Here is an 18,113-nt window from a genome sequence, read left to right as displayed (position 1 = left end):
TCCATCATGGTTCTCAGCCCATGTGCTTTGGTATCATTGTAAAAGGTTATTGATTTGCTTCTGAATGTTCTTCATCAGCTAGTGCTGGAGTGATCTCTATTACTGTGTGGCAGATCTCTGATACTCAAAATATTTGGGAAACACTCTTCATTGGGATCTTCTGACCAACAGTTTAGTATTTCTTTAAGAGTTCAATAATACAAAAGTTACTTTTTAAAACACTGTTGGTTGACTAATGGTACATACTGAAACTTTGTAAAGCAACAGTTTATTTTGAAATGCCTAGATTTAAGTTTGTGAACCTCTTCAGAGCTTCCTTCAAACCTCATTTAAATACCTGAATTAGTCTTCATGAATTTACATAATTTGTAGTATGTTCGACCATAATATTTAGAGATATATAGTATTACTTCTTTCTCTGTATTGATTTTATTTTCCCTTTTGTAGATGGCGATGCCCAGTCACTTAAGGAGCACCTTATTGATGAATTGGATTACATACTGTTGCCAACTGAGGGCTGGAATAAACTTGTCAGCTGGTACACATTGATGGAAGGTCAGGAACCAATAGCACGAAAGGTACATATTAAGAAAGGAATAGAAATATTTTTCTTAAACAGTTCATATTTTGTTGTTAATTTCCATGACTTATGAAGCCTCCTCAATTATGTTGGAGAAAAAGACCATCAAAATGTTACTGTACACTAGCACACATAGAGGATGTATTATATGCTAACCACTGACATAAGCACATCATATACATTATTAACTAATTTAATCCTCATAAAAAGTCTTTCTAAGGTAAGTATTACTATCCCCATTTTATAGGTGAGGAAATGAGGACAGAGGTAGCAAGGTTCAGGATCTTTTAGAAAGCCACGTGAGTTTACATACTTAAATTTTCTTAAAACTTGAAAATGCAGGTTTTTTCTTATCTTGGTTTTAAGCTTTATAAATACAGTCTAGAAACATTAAAAATGACCCATTTTCTTTATTTGGGGGAACTTAAAAAGTCATTTATGAAGGTGTCAGTGTTGCAATAGTAGAATAATATCCAGTACTTAAGGTAGATCTGTCAACCTTATACAAGTATTTGATAGTGTAGTCAGGTGGAACAGAATTATTTAACTGATTTTATTTCCACACAAAAATGATTAAAAAGCCAATTATATAACACAAGGGTATAAACTTCTAGTAGACCAAACCATAATTGGATTTATTTGAAACTGATGCTACAAAGTTGATATATTAACAGTTTGTATATCTGTGGTTTAGGTATAGAATTGAATTTTGTTCTCTAAATAGATTGTGAATATGCCTTTGATTTAGTTTAGTGTAGATTAGTTTTGTTCCTTAATTTCACTCAGTCTTATAGCCCATTTAAAGTTAAGATTCATCTCTTCTAGGAATGCTAGCCGTAAATAAATTTTATATATATATGTATATATAATATATATTTACTCCAGTAATCTTGGCTGGAAAATTCCAAGGACAGAGGAGCCTTGAGGGCTGCAGTCCATGGGGTCCCAGAGTTGGACACAACTGAGCACACACACATATATGTGTGTATATATATATATATATAAAATGGCCGGTGATTTTTATCTATAGTTCATATAGAACTGAGTGTTTTTACCATTTGAAGGATAAAATATTTAGCTGTAAAACTCTACAGAAGAAGACTTTTATTCCTAGGATAAAGAAAAACATATGTCTAGAATATCTTCCAATGTGTTAACTTGTATTAATTCAACATTAATGACACGTGTTTTTTTCCTTAATAAATGTAGAATATCATATAGTAAACCGATCAGCTGACAATTCCATTGACATTTCTTCTTGAAAGAGGCCTTATTGGCATTTCTTGAAATCTATGTCTGATAAGCACGTTAAAGAAGATAAAGAATCATGAAGACTTCATATAGGGAGAAAGAAAAAAAGTTTAAGAAATCTTGTTGTTTACTTGAAATCTATGTCTGATAAGCACGTTAAAGAAGATAAAGAATCATGAAGACTTCATATAGGGAGAAAGAAAAAAAGTTTAAGAAATCTTGTTGTTTAGTCACTGAGTCGTGTCCAACTGAAGCCTGCCAGGCTTCTCTCTCCATGAGGTTTCCCAGACAAGAATACTGGAGTGGGTAGCCATTCACTTCTCCAGGGGACCTTCCCGATCTAGGGATTTAACCTGGATTCTCCCAAATATAGGTAGATTTTTTACCATCTGAGCCACCAGGGAAGCCCAAGAAGTCTATTCAGTTCAGTTCAGTCAAGCAGTCATGTCCGACTCTTTGCGACCCCATGAACTACAGCACACCAGGCCTCTCTGTCCATCACCAACTCCCAGAGTCCACCCAAACCCATGTCCATTGAGTCGGTGATGCCATCCAACCATCTCATCCTCTGTCGTCCCCTTCTCCTCCTGCCCTCAATCTTTCCCAGCATCAGGATCTTTTCAAATGAGTCAGCTCTTCGCATCAGGTGTCCAAAGTATTGGAGTTTCAGCTTCAACATCAGTCCTTCCAATGAATATTCAGGACTGATTTCCTTTAGGATGGACTGGTTGAATCTTCTTGCAGTCCAAGGGACTCTCAAGAGTCTTTTCCAACACCACAGTTCAAAAGCATCAATTCTTCAGTGCTCAGCTTTCTTTATAGTCCAACTCTCATATCCATACATGACCACTGAAAAAACCATAGCCTTGATTAGACGGACCTTTGTTGACAAGGTAATGTGTCTGCTTTTTAATATGCTGTCTAGGTTGATCATAGCTTTTCTTCCCAGAAGCAAGCATCTTTTGATTTCATGGCTGCAGTCACCATCTGCAGTGGTTTTGGCCCCCCAAAATAAAGTCACTCACTGTTTCCACTGTTTCCCCATCTATTTGCCATGAAGTGATGGGACCGGATGCTGTGACCTTAGTTTTCTGAATGTTGAGCTTTAAGCCAACTTTTTCACTCTCCTCTTTCACTTTCATCAAGAGGCTCCTTAGTTCCTCTTCACTTCCTACCACAAGGGTGGTGTCATCTGCATATCTGAGGTTATTGATGTATCTCCAGGCAATCTTGATTCCAGCTTGTCCTTCCTCCAGCGCAGCATTTCTCATGATGTACTCTGCATATAAGTTAAATAAGCAGGGTGACAATATACAGCCTTGACGTACTCCTTTTCCTATTTGGAACCAGTCTTGTTCCATGTCCAGTTCTAACTGTTGCTTCCTGACCTGCATACAGGTTTCTCAAGAGGCAGGTCAGGTGGTCTGGTATTCCCATCTCTTTCAGAATTTTCCACAGTTTATTGTGACCCACACAGTCAAAGGCTTTGGCATAGTCAATAAAGCAGAAATAGATGTTTTTATGGAACACTCTTGCTTTTATGATGATCCAGCGGATGTTGGTAATTTGATCTTGGTTCCTCTGCCTTTTCTAAAACAAGCTTGAACATCTCGAAGTACACGGTTCACATATTACTGAAGCCTGGCTTGGAGAATTGTAACCATTACCTTCCTAGCGTGTGAGATGAGTGTAATTGTGCGGTAGTTTGAACATTCTTTGGCATTGCCTTTCTTTGGGATTGGAATGAAAACTGACCTTTTCCAGTTCTCTGGCTGCTGCTGAGTTTTCCAAATTTGCTGGCATATCGAGTGCAGCACTTTCACAGCATCATCTTTCAGGATTTGAAATAGCTCAACTGGAATTCCATCACCTCCACTAGCTTTGTTCGCAGTGATGCTTCCTAAGGCCCATTTGACTTCACATCCCAGGATGTCTGGCTCTAGGTGAGTGATCACACCATCCTGATTATCTGGGTCATGAAGACCTTTTTTGTACAAAAAAGGTCTTCACGACCCAAAAAAGAAGTCTATTAGGAGGCTATATATTTATTTTTAATGAGGCAGTTGGAGTTTGCTTCACTTGTAAAATAATTTTCAAAGTTTAGTGTGTATTAAATTATCTAGAGTACCTATTAAAATGTCTTCCTTCAAACTTAAATCACTTCAGTTCAGTCACTCAGTCGTGTCTGACTCTTTGCGACCCCATGGACTGCCGCACGCCAGGCCTCCCTGTCCATCGCCAACTCCTAGAGTTTACTCAGACTCACGTCCATTGAGTCAGTGATGCCATCCAACCATCTCATCTTCTGTTGTCCCCTTCTCCTCCTGCCTTCAGTCTTTCTCAGCATCAAGGTCTTTTCTAATGAGTCAGTCCTTCACATCAGGTGGCCAAAGTATTGCAGTTTCAGCTTCAGCATCAGTCCTTCCAATGAATATTCAAGACTGATTTCCCTTAGGATGGACTGGTTGGATCTCCTTGCAATCCAAGTGACTGTCAAGAGTCTTTTCCAACACCACAGTTCAAAAGCCTCAGTTCTTCGGTGCTCAGCTTTCTTTATAGTCCCAACTCACATTTGTACATGACTAATGGAAAAACCATAGCTTTGACTAGATGAACCTTTGTTGGCAAAGTAATGTCTCTGCTTTTTAATATGCTGTCTAGCTTGGTCATAACTTTTCTTCCAAGGAGCAAGCGTCTTTTAATTTCATGGCTGCAGTCACCATCTTCAGTGATTTTGGAGCCCCCCCAAATAAAGTCTCTCACTGTTTCCACTGTTTCCCCATCTATTTGTTATGAAGTGATGAGACCAGATGCCATGATCTTAATTTAAATCAGTAAATCTGGAAATTTCCATTTTTGCTATGCTTTATGTGATCCCAGTGGACTCACATAAAGAAAGGACCCTGATGTCAATAGAACTTACTTAAAAGAATAGACTTGACTGTTTTTTTAGATCTGAAGCTCAGCTTCAAGTTTTACTAATTTCTGATTGCATTAGGAAATCTAGAATTGGTAATGCCCCTACTCTCACATAGAAACAAAGTTAACCATCTTCCTAAGCCCCAAATCATCACTCAAATGTCTCACTTAAAATATCAAGCATTCAGCTTAAAACCAGAAACAAACAGGCAAATAGGCAGGAAGTACAGTGGAACCAAAATCCAAGAGAAACAATGGATAATGGAAACAGATTGATGAGGAATCCAGATGACGGAATTATTCGACAGAAACCTTAAAATATTGTGTTTGTTACGTTCAAAAAAAAAAATTGAAGAGAACCAAATGTAATTCTAAAACTGAACACTAATATGAAAACATTAAGAATTAAGTGCTTGTTATTTGACCAAACCGTATTTGGGTTTATTTGAAACATGTTACAAAGTTGACACATTAACAGTTCATATTTGTGTATCTGTGGTTATTTGGGTGAAATACTAGACTAAAAAGAAACAGAATGTATAAATTGATAACACTATTAGAAAATAGATTAAAGCTTAAAGAGACTGAAGAGTGGAAAATAAGGAAAAAAGAGGGACATGTGGAATGCAATGAATAAGTGTAACATAGATTTAAGTGGTCTCCTCGAAAGGAAAGACAGTATGGGGAAAAAGTAATATTGGAACTAATAGTTGCGAATTTTCCAAATATGATGCAAGGTATCATGCTACAGGTTAAAGAAATGCTATGAATCCCAAGCTGAAAAAATACAGACAAAACCATACACAGTAAAACTGTTAAGAAAACAAAGATATTCCTGGTAATAGCCAGAAAAAAAGATTTATTACCTTCAAAGTAAGGGTAAGACAGATGCTTTCTCAAGAGAAAGCCAAAATAAAATAAAATAATAATGCTTTATCTTCAACACACTGAAAGAAATAACTACTAACCTTGAATTCTATAACCTTGGAAAGCATCCTTAAGAATAATAGTGAAATAGTTGTTTTCAGATAAATTGATAGGATTTGTTACCAGCATATTTGCACCGACAGAAATAAAAAATTGTCTTTGGAATGAAAATTTACTCTGTACTGAAGCTTGGAAACAGGAAAAAAATGTTGACTGGCAGAAGCAAATACTATAAATGGGTGTTAAGTTAGGCTCTTTAAAATAGTAATAATTTCTAATGAGGGTCAAATGTGTTTAAAATTATGTACGTAACAATATTAGCAGATAGTTGCCCCAAGACAACCCCCATTATCTCCACCTCTTCATAGCCATAGCATTGGATAGTCCCCATCCACAGTATACCAGGGTCTGTACTGGTATTGTATTACACTGGTCTTTCTGTCCAGTGACATATAGCAGAATCATAGTACATTATTATCACTTTCAAGATTAGATTTTAGGTCAAAAGGTATAAACTTACAATTACAAAATAAGTCATGGGACTATATTGTACAGTGTAGTGACTATAGTTAAAAATACTATATTTCGTATTTGATATCCGCTGGATCATCGAAAAATCAAGAGAGTTCCAGAAAAACATCTATTGACCATGCCAAAGCCTTTGACTCTGTGGATCACAATAAACTGTGGAAAATTCTGAAAGAGATGGGAATACCAGACCATCTGACCTGTCTCTTGAGAAACCTGTATGCAGGTCAGGAAGCAACAGTTAGAACTGGACATGGAACAACAGACTGGTTCCGAATAGGAAAAGGAGTACGTCAAGGCGTATATTGTCACCCTGCTTATTTAACTTATATGCAGAGTACATCATGAGAAACGCTGGGCTGGAAGAAACACAAGCTGGAATCAAGATTGCCGGGAGAAATATCAATAACCTCAGATATGCACATGACACCACCCTTATGGCAGAAAGTGAAGAAGAACTAAAGAGCCTCTTGATGAAAGTGAAAGAGGAGAGTGAAAAAGTTGGCTTAAAGCTCAACGTTCAGAAAACTAAGATCACGGCATCTGGTCCCATCACTTCATGGGAAATAGATGGGGAAACAGTGGAAACAGTGTCAGATTTTATTTTTGGGGGGCTCCAAAATCACTGCAGATGGTGATTGCAGCCGTGAAATTAAAAGACGCTTACTCCTTTGAAGGAAGGTTATGGCCAACCTAGATAGCATATTTAAAAGCAAAGACATTACCTTGCCAACAAAAGTCCATCTAGTCAAGGCTATGGTTTTTCCAGTGGTCATGTATGGATGTGAGTGTTGGACGGTGAAGAAAGCTGAGCCCTGTAGAATTGATGCTTTTGAACTGTGGTGTTGGAGAAGACTCTTGAGAGTCCCTTGGACTGCAAGGAGATCCAATCAATCCATCCTAAAGGAGATCAATCCTGGGAGTTCATTGGAAGGACTGATGTTGAAGCTGAAACTCCAATACTTTGGCCATCTCATGCGAAGAGATGACTCATTGGAAAAGACCCTAATGCTAGGTGGGATTGAAGGCAGGAGAAGAAGGGGACAACAGAGGATGAGATGGTTGGATGGCATCACCGACTTGATGGACATGGGTTTGGGTAGACTCCGGGAGTTGGCGATGGACAGAGAGGCCTGGCGTGCTGCAGTTCATGGGGTCACAAAGAGTTGGACACGACTGAGTGACTGAACTGAACTGAAGACTTCTAGAAGATCTTAAAAGTTTAATCATAAGAAAAGAAACGTAATTATGTAAGGTGATGAATGTTAACTAGACTTGCTGTGGTGATCATTGCACCATATATACAAATATTGAATAGTTGTGTTGTACACCTGAAACTAATATGTTATTGCTCCTAATTTTAAAAATAAAAGATTAAATTATAAAAGACACCTTGGCTTTATGTCTTGGGTGCACACACCCTATTGCTCTCTCTCATTTCTCAGTCTGAGAAATTCACCTGCACACTCAGGCAGCCTATGGATAGGCTTACATGTTAAGGAGCTGAGATCTCTGGGCAGTAGAGAAGACTGGAGATCTGCTAACAATGATTTGAGTGAGCTTGGAAGTGAATCCGCCAGTCTCATTTGAACTTTCGATAATTGAGGTCTCAGCCCACAGCTTGACAACAGCCTTGTGAGAAACCCCAAGCCAGACCAGCGCAGCTAAGCTGCCCCGGATTCTTGACCCTCAGAAACTATGTGAGATACTGTTTGCTTTGCTAAGCTGATAAAAACTTGGGGAAATTTATTATGCAGAAGTAAGTAGCTAATATGGGCTTTCCAGGTGGCACAGTGGTAAAGAATCTGCCTGCCAATGCTGGAAGACACGAGACCCTAGGTTCGATCCCTGGGTCAGAAAGATTCCCTGGAGAAGAAAATGGTAACCCACTCCAGTATTCTTGTCTGGAAAATTCCATGGACAGAGGAGCCTGGTGGGCTCAGTCCATGGGGTTGTAAAGAGTCAGACATGACTGAGCAAATGAGCATACACACACAGGTAGCTAATACTGATTTTGGTACCTGAAAGTTGTGTGTTATGGTAACAGAAACTTGAGATGTAGTGGCTTTGGAACGGGGAAGTAGGTAAAAGCTGTGAAAATTTTAAGAGTATTAATAAAAGCCTAAAGTGCCCTGAATAAATTAATAGTAGAGTTTTAGACTTTGAGGAGGCTGCCAGTGAGATCTTAAAGTGAGGAAAATCTTATTGGAACCCAGTGATTTTTGTCATCAGATGGAAGAAACTTTTAACAACATGTCACTGAAAGGTAAAAAATACATTTAATGAACTTATTAATCTGCCAAAACGTTGAAAGTACTGATGAGTTTCTTCTTGTTCTGCTTCTAGTAAGATGTGAGAAAAGAGAAGCTGAAGAAAGGACTGTTAAATAAAAAGGAGACAAGACTTGCTAGTTTTGAAAATTAGCCTCTCCAGATGACAAACAATACTGAAACAAAGAAATGCTTCCAAGCAAAAATCAAACTCAAGGCATTCTTAAGAAAGCATGGTCTAAAGTTGAAACCTAAGGTTGTGACTGTAAAATTTCTTTCTTAAGACCTCAGAGAAGTCGAAGGTGGTGCCTCACAGTACACTTCAGAAAAAAAGGCCCTTTAAAGAATTTCAGGGTGTACTTTACACTTCCTTTCAGTATATGACTTTTAGGACCGTAGGGCTTCTAAGAAGCTTCAGGGTGATGTCCCTGAGCCTTTTCGATATAAACCCCGAGTAGAAAGGACTTACCTAGAGAACATTTGTGGTTGTGACTTTTGCCTCCTGGGTTAAACTCCGGTGAAAGCCGGTGGAGATCCACAGTGTTTTCAAAAACCACTGCCATTTTGGACTGCAGAGAGAGCATAAAATTTTAGAAACCTTTGACCTCCCAGACTTATACAAGCAGAAATCAGACTAAGAATTTACTCAACTGCAAACGTGTGCTAACTTTCATGAAAGAAGGTGACTCAGAAAACAGAACCAGGTGTTACGAAGAGTCATTTTTTTCAGGTCAAGGCAAAAGTGAGCCCTAATCAAGGAACTTTCAGTGTTTGGTCAGGTGAATTTCAGAATTTCTGTAGACTAATAACTTCTTTGTACCCCTTCATTTCCCCACTTTAACAGAAATATCTGTCTGAGATTATCTTCTGCTTGCCCCATCATTTTATTTTGGGTGTTAAGTGGGGCAGTAAATTTATCTTCTCATTCACGGGCCTATATATCTATAGGCTCATACTCGAGATGCTTAAGGAACTTATATCCAAGGATCTTCATCTGTACCTTCATCAGATATAGATGACAGGTTTCTGAACTTTGAGTTGATGCTATAACGGGATGAGACTAGTTGGGGGCTTTGCAGGGGTGGAGTGTATTTTGCATGTTGGTGACAGGGACAATAACTTTATTGGTACCAGAGGGTGTACTGTGGGAGATAGCCTTGCACCCAGGTTATTACTACCTCTTGTTATTCATACTCTTATGTAGTCTACATCATCCCAGAGTTGGTCTCTGTGACTGGTAAAGTACAGCAGAAGTGATAGTATTATATATTGCCAAGATTAGTTTATAAAAGATACTGATACTTCTAACTTGGGAGTGCTCTCTTGCTCTCTCTTGGATCAGTCACTCTTGAGTGAAGCCAAATGTCATGCATTCAGCCTATGGAAAGACTCACATGATGAGGAACTGAAGTCTCTGCCAACAGCTGCAAAGGAACAGAGGCCTGCCAATAACGCATGAGTAAGCTCGGAAGCAGATTTGAACGTGATTAACCATCTTGACCTAATTGACATGCACTGCACTTAGTGCAGGATACAAACATTTTTTAACACATCCTGGGCCATCAAGCAAATTCCAGTACTGTATGCTAGAAATTATTCGGTGTATTTTCTGTCTCTCAAGGAATTTAGAAATCAGTAACAAAAAGATAACTAGATGATCTCTCAGCTACCTAGAAATGAAACAATATACTTCTAAGTAATCCTTCGGTCAGAGATTAACATGGAAAAGTAGACGTATTTTGAACTGATTGCTAACTGTACAGCATAAAAGAATGACTAAAGTCATTCTTTGAACGTAAATACTGGAAAAGAAGGTAGACTGTTATTTCAAGAAAAGAAGAAAAGGAAATTAAGACTAATCAAGAACCAATATGAAGTAAAACAGAAAACAGAAAAAAAAAAAATGCATTAAATGACCAGAGTTGATTCATTGTAAAGAACATTGCACTGATCGCTGAGGAAGGCTTTCTTATCTCTCCTTGCTATTCTTTGGAACTCTGCATTCAGATGAGAATATCTTTCCTTTTCTCCTTTGCTTTTCGCTTCTCTTCTCTTCCCAGCTATCTGTAAGGCCTCCTCAGACAGCCATTTTGCTTTTTTGCATTTCTTTTCCATGGGGATTTTCTTGATCCCTGTCTCCTGTACAATGTCACGAACCTCTGTCCATAGTTCATCAGGCATTCTGTCTATCATGTCTAGTCCCTTAAATCTATTTGTCACTTCCACGGTATACTCATAAGGGATTTGATCTAGGTCATACCTGAATGGTCTAGTGGTTTTCCCTACTTTCTTCAATTTAAGTCTGAATTTGGCAATAAGCAGTTAATGATCTGAGCCACAGTCTGCTCCCGGTCTTGTTTTTGCTGACTGTATAGAGCTTCTCCATCTTTGGCTGCAAAGAATATAATCAATCTGATTTCGGTGTTGACCATCTGGTGATGTCCACGTGTAGAGTCTTCTCTTGTGTTGTTGGAATAGGGTGTTTGCTATTACCAGTGCGTTCTCGTAGCAAAACTCTATTAGCCTTTGCCCTGCTTCATTCTGTACTCCAAGGCCAAACCTGCCTGTTACGCCAGGTGTTTCTTGACTTCCTACTTTTGCATTCCAGTCCCCTATAATGAAAAGGACATCTTTTTTGGGTGTTAGTTCTAGAAGGTCTTGTAGGTCTTCATAGAATCGTTCAACTTCAGCTTCTTCGGCGTTACTGGTCGGGGCATAGACTTGGATTACCGTGATATTGAACGGTTTGCCTTGGAAGCGAACAGAGATCATTCTGTCGTTTTTGAGATTGCATCCAAGTACTGCATTTCGGACTCTTCTGTTGACCATGATGGCTACTCCATTTCTTCTAAGGGATTCTTGCCCACAGTAGTAGATATAATGGTCATCTGAGTTAAATTCACCCATTCCAGTCCATCTTAGTTCGCTGATTCCTAGAATGTCAACGTTCACTCTTGCCATCTCCTGTTTGACTACTTCCAGTTTGCCTTGATTCATGGACCTAACATTCCAGGTTCCTATGCAATATTGCTCTTTACAGCATCGGACTTGGCGTCTATCACCAATCACATCCACAGTTGGGTATCGTTTTTGCTTTGGCTCCATCCCATCATTCTTTCTACTTGGAAGGAAGGTTATGGCCAACCTAGATAGCATGTTTAAAAGCAGAGACATTACTTTGCCAACAAAAGTCCGTCTAGTCAAGACTATGGTTTTTCCAGTGGTCATGTATGGATGTGAGAGTTGGACGGTGAAGAAAGCTGAGCGCCGAAGAATTGATGCTTTTGAACTGTGGTGTTGAAGAAGACTCTTGAGAGTTTCTTGGACTGCAAGGAGATCCAATCAATCCATCCTAAAAGAGATCAATCCTGGGTGTTCATTGGAAGGTCTGATGTTGAAGCTGAAACTCCAATACTTTGGCCACCTCATGCGAAGGGTTGACTCATTGGAAAAGACCCTAATGCTGGGTAGGATTGGGGGCGGGAGGAGAAGGGGACGACAGAGGATGAGATGGTTGGATGGCATCACCGACTCGATGAACATGGGTTTGGGTAGACTCCGGGAGTTGGTGATGAACAGAGAGGCCTGGCATGCTGCAATTCATGGGGTCGCAGAGAGTCGGACACGACTGAGCGACTGAACTGAATTGAAAGAACATTGTAATTAGACTAGTAAAATAAAGATGAGTCCTGGCAAGACTCTAATCAAGAATAAAAGGAAAATAGGCACAAATCATCTGTATTAGGAATGAAAAGGGGGATACCATAGCAAGTCCAAAGACATTTTTAAAAGATTGATTTTGAACAATTTTATGTAATTTGAAACTTTAGATGAAGTGGACGGATGTCTAGAAGAGTGTCAAATGTCTAGAGAAAAATGCACTAGTGTTGAGTGAGAAATAGAAAATCTCAATTGCCATGTCTGAATAAAGAAGCTAAATCATTAAATAAACATCTTTTCACAAAGAAAACTGTTGACTCTAGAAAACATCACCAGTGAATATTCTACCAAATATTTAATAACACAGTATTAGCAAGCCAGGCCAGAAATGGGCAAAAAGGGAGTTAAAAATGCCCAGGCTGCAGGGATAGCTATGTATATGTATAGCTGAGTCCCTTCACTGTTCACCTGAAACTATCACAACATTGTTAATTGGCTGTACTCCAATACAAAATAAAAAGTTTAAAAATAAATAGCCAGGCTGGATTTTTTTCAAACACAATTTTTATTTTACTTTGAAAATCACTTGTTATAATTTTAGTATTATCTGAATAAAGTAGAAAACCCATCTCAGTAGATGCAGAAAATGCATTTGCTAAAACTCAGTATCAATTTATGATTTTTTTTTTTAAACTAGAAATTGAAAGCTATTGCAGACAATACTTATTGGTAAAGTATTCAAAGCTGTCCCTCTCAGATCGGGGACAATACAAGGATAACTATATTAGAGGTCTTAGCCAGTTGGTAATGCAAGGAAAAGAACTAAAAGAATAAGGATTAAAGATGATGAAGTAAAATTGTAATGTTGTAGAAGACATAATTGTATATGTTGAAAATTCCAAAAGGTGTACCAAATAAACCATTAAAATTAATAATTAAGTTTCACAAGGGGTATGGATATAAGGTAAATATATTAGTAGAAAAACCAATTATATATAATCAACAAAGTTGAATCTTAAAATAATGTTTCTAAGAGATAAACGTACTAAGAAATAAAACTTACAAAAACTGCTTTTCTACAATGAAAATTACCAAACACTACTGAGCAAAATTGAAGAAGACCTAATGAGTTAATGGTCAAAGGGTCACCAGACTTATTCTGTAAAAGACAATAAATCTTTTCAGATTTATGGGCCAAATTGTTCACTTTGGCAGCTACTCATCTCTGCTGTTTTGGGTGCAAAAACAGCCATTGGTGATACGTAAACAAATGGGAATAACTATGTTCCAGTAAAGTGTTATTTACAAAAAAAGGAGTCAGTTTTAGCCTATGGATCATCATCAGCCCACCCCTGATCTGTTGTTGTTTAGTTGCTTTGTTGACTCTTTTGCAGCCCCATGGACTGTAGCCCTCCAGTCTCCTCTGTCCATGGGATTTCCCAGAAAAGAGTACTGGAGTGGGTGGCTCTTTTCTTCTCCAGGGGATCTCCCCGACCCAAGGATTGAACCCTTGTCTCCTTCATTGGCAAATGAGTTCTTTACCACTGAGTCACCAGGGAAGCCCCACCTCTGATCTAGGTGCTAGTTAATTAATGTCTGCTGCTGCTGCTTAGTCACTCAGTCGTGTCCGACTGTTTGTGACCTCATGGACTATAGCACACCAGGCTCCTCTGTCCATGGGATGCTCCAGGCAAGCATACTGGAGTGAGTTGCCATTTCCTTCTCTAGGGGATCTTCCTGACCCAGGGATTGAACACGGGTCTCCCACATTGCAGGCAGATTCTTTACCATCTGAGCCACCAACATCATAAAAAGAGGGGGAACTAGATATTATCTGCATCTTGTTAGAATATAACTCAAAATCTATGAAGTAGTCTTACTAAAAATTGTAAGAATAAAAAGATAGATGGTGAGTTTTTTGGTTAAAAGACACTTGAGACTTCTCAATTGCAGTGTATGGGCTTTATTTGGATTGATATTAAAAGTCATTTTGTTTTAATTGGTTTTAATTTAATGGATATTTGATATTAAGGGATTCATTTTAATACTTTAGGTGTGATAATATTGTTATGGTTATGTTTGTGTTCTTGTTTTTGAAGTATCCTGAAATGTTTGTATAGAATATCACAAGTAAGATTTGTGTTATACATTAACACCTGTGATTTCATATTTGTATTACACTTCTCTACTAGTCTGTCTGTCTTTTTACCACTAGGTGTTCTTACTCTTTTCAAGGACTGGGTCTAATTCACTGTGTATTTCTAACACTGAGCATAGGTGCTTAGTAAATGCTGCTAAAATGAGTATAACTCCTCAAAATTAGTAAATATGTCCATTAGGCCCAGTGTTATCAAATTGTTTTGAAGTAACAGATTTCTTTAGGAATTACTTCCTATTTCCAAGAGGAGAGAAGTAATCACTTGAAGTCATTTCTTTCATAAGTCGCTGTAAAGAGTGGACTACATTAGGTTTATCAGGTATATTGCATGACTTTAGTCAGATTGCCCACTAGTATTCAAAGCAAAATGAACGAATGGAAATTATGTTTATTTTAATTCAGCTTTAACTTATATTTCCTTAACTAACTTAGTAAAGAAACTTGACCTTCATTGTGGCCATGAATTAATAGAATCCAAGCATAGATTTCATCTTATGCTTGCTCCTTATCTATAATGTAGAAAAATATTATAATTCACCTAGGAAAAAAAACACTTTAGCTGTCATCTCTAATTCTGAAACATAACTGTTACTTCTGAATATTCACCTTCCTGTCTTATTTCAAATGTATATTTTAATGGTTATAGTAACTAGATAAATATAACTTTGTATCCTATATTTTATAAGCCTATTTCTTCCTTTTACAGCCTTAATAGCCATCATTTTAAAGATTATTTTCAGCACAAACATTTTTAATGAAGATAGGATACTTTATGTACACAAATATAAAGGAGTTACTAAATGAACAAATAATGTACATAATATGACACTAATATATAAATATGCTAATTATTTTTCTCTGATGCAGTGCTATTCAGTCTTTAATCATTCATGTAGTATGATTCTTTCAAATAAAAATTGTTAGAGGACAAATTCATATCTTGCTTCAAAAAACTTTTTAATACACTACTTTTATAAACTAAAATATCTTCTAAATACAGTAATAGTATTCTGAGTAGTGCTAATTAGCACTGTAAGATGTTAGAGAAAAGAAAAAAATGAAAAAATTCTGAATACTAGTAAGGAGTGGTTTTTGAAGTAATCTTAATTTTTTAAAAATTTTAGTTTATTGGAGTATAGTTGATTTACAATGTTGTATTAGTTTGGGGTGTATAGCAACATGAGTCAGTTATACATGTGTATGTATTCATCCTTATTTAAATTCTTTTCTCATGTAGATTATCACAGAATATTGAGTAGAGTTCCCTGTGCTATACTATAGATCCTTGTTGGTTGTCTGTGTTATATATAGTAGTGAAATAGAGAATTAATGTTTTTTTATTGTTGACAGTGAGCTTCTGACAGTTAAATCACCAGATTCTTTCCAGGAAAATGTCTATTGTAGTATGAAAACTAATTCTCAATTAAAAAAAAAAAAAAGAAACTGCTTACTTAGAGAATACATACCTCAATGTAAATCATAATGGACAGTTTTCTCTCTTTTTAAAAAATTTTATCCTGTTTACTTATCCCATTACCTGCTCTACTGTTAGAATTCCCCCCCCACCCCATAAAATGAGGGCTGTGAGTACCTCAGTTTGGCAACCTACTGATGATTAGTAACTAACTTAATTTAGGATTCTTACTTGAATATTGAGTCTCAGGGCAGAAATTTCAGATTGTTAAGAATATTTGATTCCTAGCTTTATAGCTCCATTAATCTTATAAATGATGTAATATCCTTTGCTTCATTCTTAACTTCGAATAAGATATAGAACAAATTTAATTAGTTCTGGTTTAGACACTAATATACTAGTTTATATAATGTGTTTATTACAGAATCACACACTATTACTTTAGAAATGTGAATGTAACAAGTGTGACTAGGAGATTATATATGATAAAGTATCATAAAAATTAGCATTGGATTGGACATTTTAAATACTAGCAAACTACCTTTGAACTTTTTGAGCTGAAAACAACTTCCTTGCAAGTGAAAGACAAATTTTGAGTCCCTTACTGAACTGATGCTAAGCAAGTGAATACAACAGTCATTTGGAGCCTCCCTTTTGCCATATTTGTCTAATGTATCACATATCAGGCTGATGACTATTTTCAGAAACAGTGTTCATGACTGAAATCCTACAGTTAACCTTTAGAAGATCAAAAGGAAATATACTTATTAAAAAGGTGACCCTGATATATACATTTTTTCCTCTTTCTGCTTTATTGTTTGCATGTTTAGCAGCTTTTTGTTCCTTTCATTTGTTGCCTGGAACTACTCAGTGTGCATTTAAAGGTCAAACAAAGTCATCTTAGGATGGAAAACTAACATATCAATTACAGGGCATAGCTGAATATTTTGGCAGCAGTAATTTGGAGTTACCGTTTTAAAAGATTTATTTTAACATACAGAGTGTTATTATAGATGTTGCTAGCTGAAATTATATAAAACTTAAAGTGGTTTTTAAAGGTTTTTTGCTTGAGATCAAGTGCTAAAAGATAAAGTATGTGTGTATCTTTAATTGGAACTGTATTTACAGTTTGCATGCACTTTCTCATCATAAATACTAAGTGTATTCATTATTTATAGTATATCAAAGTATCTCCGTAGAGTAGTAGAATGCCTTACTATACTGTGTGTTAATATTTGTATCATGATTGTTCATATTCTGTTAAATATTAATATTTCCAAAAATGTTCCTTTCTTTTTCAGCTATCCAGTATCTTTTATATCGATGGGTTTTAATAGTTATGGTTTTTTCACTGGAGATCTGATTTTTCTAAAGTCTCTTTAGAGATATGTTATTCAAAACACTAAAATATATCAAACTATAGCTGACATTAGTTTGTTTTGTTTTTAGGTGGTTGAGCAGGGTATGTTTGTGAAGCACTGCAAAGTAGAGGTGTATCTCACAGAACTGAAGCTCTGTGAGAATGGAAACATGAACAATGTCGTAACGCGGAGATTCAGCAAAGCTGACACAATAGGTAATGCAAGATCCCACCTCTTCGTTAGACCATTGCTGTTCGAGATTTATTTAAAGTTCTATTTGCTATATGCTACTAAGATGAAAACCATTTAAAAGGTTTATCCTTGGATAGTACAGATTTCCAAGCTTGATACAATATCTCATAGCTTAAAGTTGAATTGTTTATCATTTCTAGATGTACTTTACGTTATTAGATGAGTTTAATATTTGTGCCATTTTACTTTTAAAAAAATCAAATAATTATAGTTTTAATTTAGCATTTGAAAATATATGTCATGTTTGTAACGTGAATTATAAATTAACATAGAACTTTAAATACTTTAGGTAAAACTTTGTCAGGTGACATATATTTATTAATAATAATAATTTACCCTTCTTGCCATGAAAAATGACTTGTTTTTTTCTCTCATTCTTGGGAATCTAAATACAATTAAATAGCTACTAAAGCAGTGGGCTTAGCATTATTATGACTCACTGATTTTTTTTTTTTTATATAATAAGTAGGTTACAGAATTATAGTATCAAATATGTGTGCTTAACTCTGTCTATATATTTATCTATCTACATATGTTTATATATTTTCTGTCTGAACCACCAAGGAAGCCCATATATTTACATTTCTACACAAATAGATGTATGTTAAAATACATGTAAATTTTAAAAATTCTGCTTAAAAGCTACATTTTAATTTTAAATCAAGGATGTATTGAATAAACAAAACAAAGCTCATAGACTCAAAGAACAGATTGGCTGCCAGATGAGTGGGGCTTAGGGGTTGGGTGAAATGGGTGAAGGAGATTAAGAGGTATAAACTTGTGGTTATAAAAT

General features: G+C 36.6%; 1 protein-coding gene across 19 annotated transcripts in view; it reads left to right on the top strand.

Annotated features, from left to right (window-relative positions):
- The window catches only part of USP15 (ubiquitin specific peptidase 15), a 129,441-nt gene that overhangs the window by 36,241 nt on the left and 75,087 nt on the right, over positions 1-18,113 (top strand). For all 19 annotated transcript variants that reach the window (XR_014081914.1, XR_014081916.1, XR_014081912.1 and 16 more), the window contains exons 3-4: positions 448-578; positions 17,157-17,283. Coding sequence is in view for 9 of the 19 variants with exons in the window: in XM_081588936.1 (XP_081445062.1) it covers positions 448-578; positions 17,157-17,283 (258 nt within the window). In the remaining 10 variants the exon portion in view is untranslated. The remainder of the gene's footprint in view (positions 1-447; positions 579-17,156; positions 17,284-18,113) is intronic.

This window comes from Giraffa tippelskirchi, chromosome 4, assembly GCF_054371585.1.
Source record: "Giraffa tippelskirchi isolate mGirTip1 chromosome 4, T2T-mGirTip1v1.2.pri, whole genome shotgun sequence".
NCBI lineage: Eukaryota > Metazoa > Chordata > Mammalia > Artiodactyla > Giraffidae > Giraffa > Giraffa tippelskirchi.
This window is presented reverse-complemented; position numbering and strand designations above follow the sequence as displayed.